Source organism: Nicotiana tomentosiformis, chromosome 2 (genome assembly GCF_000390325.3).
Source record: "Nicotiana tomentosiformis chromosome 2, ASM39032v3, whole genome shotgun sequence".
NCBI classification, from domain to species: Eukaryota; Viridiplantae; Streptophyta; class Magnoliopsida; order Solanales; family Solanaceae; genus Nicotiana; species Nicotiana tomentosiformis.
Window position 1 is genome coordinate 1637814 of NC_090813.1, and position 9788 is coordinate 1647601.

General features: G+C 36.8%; 1 protein-coding gene across 1 annotated transcript; it reads left to right on the forward strand.

Annotated features, from left to right (window-relative positions):
• Positions 1-36: 36 nt before the first annotated feature.
• On the forward strand, positions 37-7473 carry LOC104089702 (probable metal-nicotianamine transporter YSL7). Its single transcript, XM_070194898.1, has 2 exons — positions 37-1374; positions 6355-7473. Exons 1-2 carry the CDS (start codon positions 233-235, stop codon positions 7202-7204), a joined length of 1992 nt encoding a protein of 663 aa, XP_070050999.1. The 5' UTR covers positions 37-232; the 3' UTR covers positions 7205-7473.
• The last annotated feature ends 2315 nt before the right edge of the window (positions 7474-9788 follow it).

The following is a 9788-nucleotide window of genomic DNA, read 5'->3' on the forward strand; positions in this document are numbered from 1 at the left end:
GATTACTCCTTGGGAGTTAATTCACGAAAGACCACTGAAACTACTCCTAAACCATTTTGGTTTTGGTTAAAAAATAAGCCATCCCTTGCAGCTATAAATATACCAACTAAGTAGAAGAAGAAATCATCAAATACTACAAACTTTGATCTTTCTTTCTTCCTTTTAATCATATTTGAAAGAACCCAAAGAAAGAAGAAAAAAAGAGTAGTGCGCGTGTGTGTGTGAATTATCAATGGGCGTGGAAAGTGGAGATAATGAATCAACAGAATATGCATTCAGGGATAAAGAAGTACCACCGTGGAAGAAGCAAATAACGTTGAGGTCAATGGTGACTGGTTTGATCCTGAGCATCGTGTTCAACTTCATTGTTTGCAAACTGAATCTCACGACTGGTGTTATCCCTTCTCTTAACGTGGCCGCGGGGCTCTTGGGGTTTGCTATGATTAGGTCATGGACTGCTGTTATTGAGAAGTTTGGAAAATTGAAGCAGCCTTTTACTAGGCAAGAGAATACCGTCATCCAGACGTGCGTTGTTGCTTCTTCTGGCATTGCTTTTAGCAGCGGGACAGCAAGTTATATGTTGGGAATGAGTCCATTCATAGCAGCTCAGGCTGATGCAGGAAATACCCCAAATAATACTAAGAAGCTTGATATTAGTTGGATGCTTCCCTTTCTTCTTGTTGTCAGCTTTGCTGGTCTCTTCTCAATTGTCGCACTAAGAAAGTTGATGATTATGAAGTACAAGTTGACATATCCGAGTGGAACTGCAACTGCTTACCTTATCAATTGTTTCCACACTCCTAAAGGAGCAAAGCTGGCCAAGAAACAAGTTGGTTCATTGTTCAAATCCTTTGGCTTCAGCTTTATATTTGGGGCTGTTCAGTGGATATTTGCACGTGAAGATGGCTGCGGATTTGGTAGCTTGCCTACATTTGGTTTCAATGCCTATGCCAAGAGGTTCTATTTCGATTTCTCCTCAACATATGTTGGAGTTGGTATGCTCTGCCCCTACATGGTTAATGTTTCGTTGCTAATTGGTGCCATTATATCGTGGGCTATCATGTGGCCTATGATCGAAGCGAAGAAAGGCGACTGGTACTCTGACCCCTTATCCGCGTCAAGTCTTCATGGTATCCAAGGATATAGGGTATTTATCGCAATTGCCATGATGCTTGGAGATGGTCTATTCCATTTTGCTTACATGTTGGTGGTCACAGCCTTAAGTTTCAAAAAGAGGAAATCATCAGGAGAGGAAGATTATTCAGGTGAAGAGTCCTCAGAAGACTATGACACGAAGAGACAAAACGAGTACTTCTTGAAAGACCAGATCCCCATCTGGGCAGCCATCGGCAGATACTGTTGCGAAAACCAAATGTATATAGTGTGAATGAGTCACAACTACTATACCAAAAATTATGACAACCACTAAATAATAAACAAGACAATAAGACAACAATAAAAGAATACCAGAATTTACGAGGTTCGGCCAATTTTGCCTACTTCCTCGGACACAATCAATATTTTATTCCACTCCAAAATTACAAGTGAAATAATACTAAAGAGAGAAGTTACAAATGCCTTAAGAAGATAAAAAAGGCAAATGAGAGGTGTGTTTAAATCCTAAACATTAGGCTTCCTTTTATAGGGTGAAATTCTCATTCAAAATTGTCATCCACCGATGTGGGACTTTTGACAATTTCAACAAATCTCCACCTTGGCAAAATTCCACATCTTCAATTTTCTCTCAATAACAAATTTTGGTTGTGTCTTCATCTTCAATCTTTAGTGTTCAACAATGTTGATCAAATCCAAACAATGTTGAAACTTGACCGCAGTCATCACTTTTGTCAGCATATCAGCAGGGTTCTCCGTAGTATGAATTTTCTTCACCGTGACTCCACCTTCTTCTATGATTTCTCGTACGAAATGATACCGAACATCAATGTGCTTCGTCCTTGCATGATAAACTTGGTTCTTCGCTAATTGAATAGCACTTTGACTATCACAAAAAATTGTAATATTTTTTTGTTCAATACCAAGCTCCTTTAGCAACCCCTGAAGCCAAATTGCCTCCTTCACAGCCTCTGTAATAGCTATGTACTCTGCCTCTGTTGTAGAAAAAGCAACTGTTGACTGCAAAGTAGACTTCCAACTAACTGGTGCCTTTGCAAAAGTAAACACATAACCAGTAGTTGACCTTCGTTTGTCCAGATCACCCGCAAAATCTGAGTCACAATATCCAACTACAGACCGATTGCCTTCCTGCTCAAAAACTAACCCAACATCTACAGTACTATGAATATACCGTAGAATCCATTTCACAGCTTGCCAATGCTCCTTTCCTGGATTATGCATATATCTGCTAATAACTCCAACGGCTTGTGAAATGTCAGGTCTCGTACAAACCATTGCATACATCAAGCTACCAACAACATTTGCGTATGGTACCCTTGACATATACTCCTGTTCAGTTTCATCCTTTGGCGACATAGTAGTACTTAGCTTAAAATGGGGAGCAAGTGGCGTACTAATTGGCTTAGTCTTCTTATCTATGCCAAAACGCTGTAGTACTCTCTTCAAATATTCTTTCTGAGATAAACAGAGTTTCTTTGAACGTCTATCTCTTATTATCTCCATGCCAAGAATTTTCTTTGCCTCACCCAGATCCTTCATCTCGAACTCCTCCTTCAGTTGAATCTTCAACTTATCAATTTCTTCCGAATTCTTGGAAGTTATCAACATATCATCAACATATAGGAGAAGATATACAAAGGAACCATCATTAAGTTTGCGCAAATACACACAATGATCGTATTTGCTTCTCTTGTACCCTTGCCGCAACATAAACTTGTCAAATCGCTTGTACCATTGTCTAGAAGATTGTTTCAATCCGTACAACGATTTTTCAAGTTTGCATACCATATTTTCTTTTCCAGCAACTTTGAATCCTTCTGGCTGATTCATGTAGATTTCCTCCTCCAAGTTTCCATGTAAAAACGCAATTTTTACATCCATCTGAACTAGTTCCAAATCCAACTGTGCTACCAAAGCCAACATAATTCTAATAGAGGAATGTTTTACAACTGGAGAAAATACTTCATTGTAATCAATTCCCTCCTTCTGAGCATATCCTTTGGTCACCAATCTTGCTTTGTAGCGAACATCTTCTTGGTTAGGAAATCCTTCTTTCTTTGCAAATACCCATTTGCACCCAATTATTTTCTTTCCCTTCGGGAGATTGGCCAATTTCCATGTATGATTCTGATGAAGGGACTGCATTTCTTCATTCATGGCAATCCTCCACTTATCTTCTTCTGAACTTTGGATTGCGTCTTTATAAGTGGTAGGAACACCATCAGCTACAATTGAGGTTGCGCAAGCAACCGTCTCTATGAGAAGAACAGGTTTCGTTATTGTCCTTTTTGGCCTGCTGGTTGCTATTGATTCAAGTTGTTATCGAGGTTCCTGAGTTGGAATCTCCCTCTCTACTGGCTCTTCTTCCAGAGGGTAATCTTCATGAGTTTCCTCCTCTGCTTCTTGTGTAGGAAAAATAAACTTTCCCTCAAACTCCACCTGCTTTGATGCACCACCAGTTTGTTTGACATCTTCAACTGTCACCTTATCTGTTATGGCAGATTCATCAAAGGTAATATCTCTGCTGAATATAATATTCCTTGTCTCTGAACACCATAAGCGGTATCCTTTGACTCCAGAAGTAATCCCCATAAATATAGTCTTCTTTGCTCTCGGATCCAATTTTGACTCTTTCACATGATAGTATGCAATTGAGCCAAACACGTGCAAAGAGTCATAATCTACAACAGGTTTTCCATACCATTTTTCAAATGGTGTCTTGCCATCAATAGCAGTAGATGGTAGACGATTAATAAGGTGGCATACATATGTAATTGCCTCAGTCCAAAATTCTTTGCCCAAGCCAGCATTGGACAACATACACCGTACCTTCTCCAGTAAAGTCCGGTTCATATGTTCTGCCACTCCATTCTGTTGTGGTGTATGTCTGACAGTGAAGTGTCGAACGATGCCATCATTTTCACAGACCTTATTGAAATGATCATTTTTGTATTCACCTCCATTGTCTGTGCGAATACACTTGATCCTCCTGCCTGTTTGATTCTCCACCATCGTCTTCCATTTGAGAAAAATTCCCAACACTTCATCTTTCCTCTTCATTGTATACACCCACACTCTTCGGGAAAAATCATCAACAAAGGTTACAAAATAGTGCTTCCCACCCAATAAAGGTGTTTTGGAAGAACCCCAAACATCAGAGTGTACATAATCCAAAATGCCTTTAGTATTATGGATCGCTGTACCAAATTTAACCCTTGTCTGTTTCCCTTTGACACAATGCTCGCAAAACTCCAAGTTGCAAGTCTTTACGCCTTTTAACAATCCTTGATTAGATAGAGCTTTCAAGGATTTCCCTCCAGCATGTCCCAAGCGCATGTGCCATAGCCTGGTTGCTTCTGCCTCTTTGTCATCACTGGATGTCACTGTTGCTGTCCCAATAACTGTACTACCACGATAGCGGTACATGTTATTGTTCTTCCTATTGGCCTTCATTACCACTAGTGCACCGGAGCATATTCTCATCACTCCATTTTCTGCAATGATTTTGAACCCTTTTGATTCTAGGGCTCCCACAGAGATGAGATTCTTCTTCAAACCCGGTACATATCGAACATCTGTTAAAGTTCTGATCATTCCATCATGGCTCCTTAATCTTATTGAACCAATGCCATATGAGGTAAGAGAGCTGTTATCTGCTGTGTGGATGACTCCATATTCTCCTTCTTGAAAATTCACGAACCAGTCCTTGTTGGGACACATATGATAGCTACAAGCCGAGTCCATCAACCATATGTCTGATGATGTTGATAACTCTGTTGTAACTAATGAGAAGTCTGAATCATCACAATCAGCTACATTTGAATCCATAATGGCCTTTCCATTGTTATGTCTGGCCTTATTCTTCAACTTCGGACAGTCTTTCTTCCAGTGCCCCTTTTCTCGACAAAAGGCACATTCATCTTTGCTGGGTCTAGATCTCGACTTGGATCTTCCCTTCTTAGTCCTCGTTTGATTTTGAGGACGACCCCTCACAATTAGTGCTTCTCCTTCTCCGCCCTTCTGTTTTTCTCCCTTTCTTTGTTCATAGCTGTACAAAGCCGAACAAACTTCTCTGAGAGAAATTTTATCATTTCCATGGAGTAGAGTAGTTTCAAGGTGCTCGTACTCATTAGAAAGTGACCCCAACAATATCAAGGCCAAGTCACCATCATCAAAAGCTGCATCCATGTTTTGCAAATCTGTGACCAACTTATTGAAACTGGTGATATGTTCATTCATTGTGGTACCAGGAACATAGGTGAAGCGAAACAGTCTCTTCTTCATGTACAATTTATTTTGACTGTTTTTCTTCAAAAATTTATTCTCCAGTGCTTTCCATAATTTACTTGCAGAAGTTTCCTTTGTGTATGGATATTTCTGCTTTCTAGCAAGGTAGGATCGAATGGTACCGCAAGCAACACGATTGATAATTTTTCAATCTTCTTCTCCAATAACATCTGGCTTCTTTTCTTCAATGGCAAGATCTAGCCCTTGTTGAAAAAAAATATCTAGAACCTCGCCTTGCCACATCCCAAAATGTCCTGACCCGTCAAAAATTTCTATCGCAAATTTCGCATTTGACACAATTCTTGTCATAAGCGAAGATGCCAACGATGACGTATTATTGACACTTGATGTAGATTCTTCTTGTTTATTGTCTTCCATTTTGACACAAATATTATTTAGTAGCTGACGACACAAATCAAGATTATTTCCTTTCTGGTATGGAAGATCAGACTAAGCTGCAACCACAGAGCATACTCAGACAGAACCTTGACTCAGTTACCAAGATAGATCTTTTCTGATGTGGAAGATCAGACTATGCTGCAACCACAGAGCATACTTAGACAGTAACTTGGCTCTGATACCAATTGTTGCGGAAGCCAAATGTATATAGTGTGAATGAGTCACAACTACTATACCAAAAATTATGACAACCACTAAATAATAAACAAGACAATAAGACAACAATAAAAGAATACCAGAATTTACGAGGTTCGGCCAATTTTGCCTACTTCCTCGGACACAATCAATATTTTATTCCACTCCAAAATTACAAGTGAAATAATACTAAAGAGAGAAGTTACAAATGCCTTAAGAAGATAAAAAAGGCAAATGAGAGGTGTGTTTAAATCCTAAACATTAGGCCTCCTTTTATAGGGTGAAATTCCCATTCAAAATTGTCATTCACCGATGTGACACTTTTGACAATTTCAACAGATACGTTGGTATTGCCGTCATATCTATCATTGTGGTGCCAATTATCTTCCACTCACTGAAATGGTATCACATTCTGGTTGCCTATGTAATTGCTCCAGTTTTGGCCTTCTGCAATTCTTATGGAAGTGGCCTCACAGATTGGTCTTTGGCCTCAAATTACGGAAAAATTGCAATCCTTACATTTAGTTATTGGGTTGGTTTGCAAAATGGTGGAGTGATTGCTGGCCTTGCTTCATGTGGATTGGTGATGAGCATACTCGACACAGCTGCTGGCTTGATGGGAGATTTCAAGACTGGTTACTTAACGCTAACATCGCCGCGTTCCATGTTCTTTAGCCAAGTCATTGGAACTGCCATGGGCTGTGTGATAACACCACTAGTCTTCTGGATTTTCCACAGTGCCTATAAATTGGGTGATCCAGAAGGTTCATACCCTGCACCGTATGCATTGATGTATCGTGGAATCGCGCTACTTGGTGTGGAAGGTTTTGGAAGTCTACCCAAACATTGCCTCAGGCTCTCTATTTGGTTCTTTGTGGCTGCGATTGTGATCAACTTACTGACTCAGCTGCTGAAAAAATTCGAGACCAAGTATAGGATTTATCGGTTCGTGCCGAGTCCAATGTGCATGGCCATACCATTTTATCTTGGAGGGTACTTTGCCATTGACATGTGTATAGGGTCATTGATTCTATTCATTTGGGAAATGGTGAACAAGCAGCAAGCTAAAGATTTTGGACCTGCAGTGGCTTCTGGTCTAATATGTGGTGAATCCTTGTGGGGAATTCCAGCATCTGTTCTTGCCCTAGCTGGTGTCAAAGCTCCCTTTTGCATGAAAGTACATCACTGATTTTAGTCCCACTTTCCTCCTATTCCTGATCATAAAATCCTTGTACAAATTAATTTTTTATTTTTATTTTTTATCTCCCTTTATCTAAGTTTTTAGTTTTTTGGTTATTTTAGTCTTGTTAGCGTAACATGACATGTTTTTAAGTTGTCTATTTTATTGTAGTAGTAGAATTAATACAAGTTGTGTTTATGTTCTTGACGTATTTTGCGTGTTTCAAATTTCGTTTGTACCAGCTACTAATGGATTATGATTTTAGTTAGTAACGTCAATATATTGTGTAGTTTGTTTCTTCTTTTAATTAAGATGTTCATATAACGTCAATGTATTGTGTAGTTTGTTTCTTCTTTTAATTAAGATGTTCATATATCCTGCTAAAAAAAAAAAAAAAAAAGAGTTAACAACAGATAGAGTAAACAGAGATATAAAACGTAACTATGAGTTTGGTTCTTGTAAAAATGGCTTCTTGCACCAGCTGGAAGATGTTGCAGACTAAAATAATAGTAGGAAATTTGCTCCAGAGTAATTAATGTCTTCAATGCTTCTCTTCATCTTTTTTGTTATCAGTGGTCTGGTTTTTAGAGAGTGTGATTCTAGTTTTATGTTGTGACCATTGTTAATACACCAGTCAAATGCCTATTAAATATCCTGAAGGCAATAAAGGTAAATGAAGCTAAAACGTTAATACCTGGACTGCAGATGTTGTCGGATTGCATAGAGGTATTCATAACACACAGCGGAAGACAATAACAATCCCTGCTATCAATTCTTTGATCAATGAAATTCCGCGAACAAATTGATTGAAAATATTGTGTTGAAATTTTTCTCAAAAATCTCAATTCAAAGGTAGAAGAACAAGAAATAATTTTCTTGTACTAGTATTTTCTATCTTGCTTTGTATTGCACTATTACTTTCTCAAAGTAATTTTCTTCTCAAGAATAACTCTCTTAGTTTTTACAATATGTATATGATATATTTTTACCCTCATTCTTAATTAGGACTCACACATATATATACACCTAATTTTCATTGAAAAATACAAATAACATGCTTTATGGTAAATATTAAAAAAATATGTAACTAATTTATGGAATTCAATTCTAAATTGAATTCTACAACTTAGTCATACTTTTAAAATAAAAACATGTAACTCATTTATGGAATTCAATTCTAAATTGAATTCTATAACTTAGTCAATATTTTAAAATAAAAATATGTAACTCATTTATGGAATTCAATTCTAAATTAAATTCTACAACTTAGTCATACTTTTAAAATAAAAACATGTAACTCATTTATGGAATTCAATTCTAAATTGAATTCCACAAATTAGTCAACATTTTAAAATAAAAACATGTAACTCATTTATAGAATTCAATTCTAAATTGAATTCTACAATTTAGTCATACTTTTAAAATAAAAACATGTAACTCATTTATAGAATTCAATTCTAAATTGAATTCTACAAATATTAATTATAATTACCAAGTGCATATAAATATATCAACCAAGAGATGTAATTTAATTTTCTTATTTAAAATAGAAAACTTCAACTTGTCCACAATATTAATTATATCCTCTGTTCTAGCAAAGAATATAATAATATTTTATTTGGACTAATAACTAAATTTATTTGACTAATTAAATTCTTTAATTTAATTATCAAATAATAAAGTAATTAATCCTTTAGCAAAGATCAGAACACTCGTTAGTGTGCGACCCCATAGGTTCAATACTAAACCGGTAGTAAATTGATCACATCAATATACTAATCAAGGGTGGCGTCTAGCAACACTCCTTAACGACCGAATAACATGAGGTATATAATTTACTCTCAAGAACTTGTAGAAGAATGATGCATTAATTTCTTCTGTCCTTATAGCTCTGGGTCACCCTAGGATGTGGTTCAACTGTCAAATCCTAATAGGCGGCCGACTATGTATTCATGTCAAAAATAATCTACCATTGAATGACCTAAGAAACTCTTTTCTTCTTTCATTCAATCGCCCCGGCCAAGGTATTGTTTGGTCGGTTATAATTTATAACAACATGGAGCTTAAACTCCTTACCAAGAGTTGACAGATTCCATCTTGATCAATCACTAATTCTACAAGTATTTAATCGTACCCAATATCCTTTCAACTATCGCCCTAGGGCCATAAGTGTCTAGTATCAAAGCACAATAAATAACTTGTCAATTACTATCATGATATCAGGTCAAAGGAAATTCTTACATCATATTCTTTAAGAGAATATCCTATTGACAGTTTATGGTAATTCTAACCATTAGTAATTATCCAATGAATCGGTTCAATGATCATATCTCTATATGCATCATCTATTTATATTATTTAGTTAATGAGATCAACTAATCTTTATCCCATAAAGACGATCACATAAATATTAATCTAACCGGATTACTAATGTCCAAATTAATAATCCTACGATCAAGAACAAAATTTAGATTAAATTGTAAGAGACTTTACTCTCATTATCATGATCTCCATCATGATGACAAGTCTCAAAATTTAATCAAGGACCTTATTAAATTAATGAAGCAATTAATAATAACTATGATAAACGAAT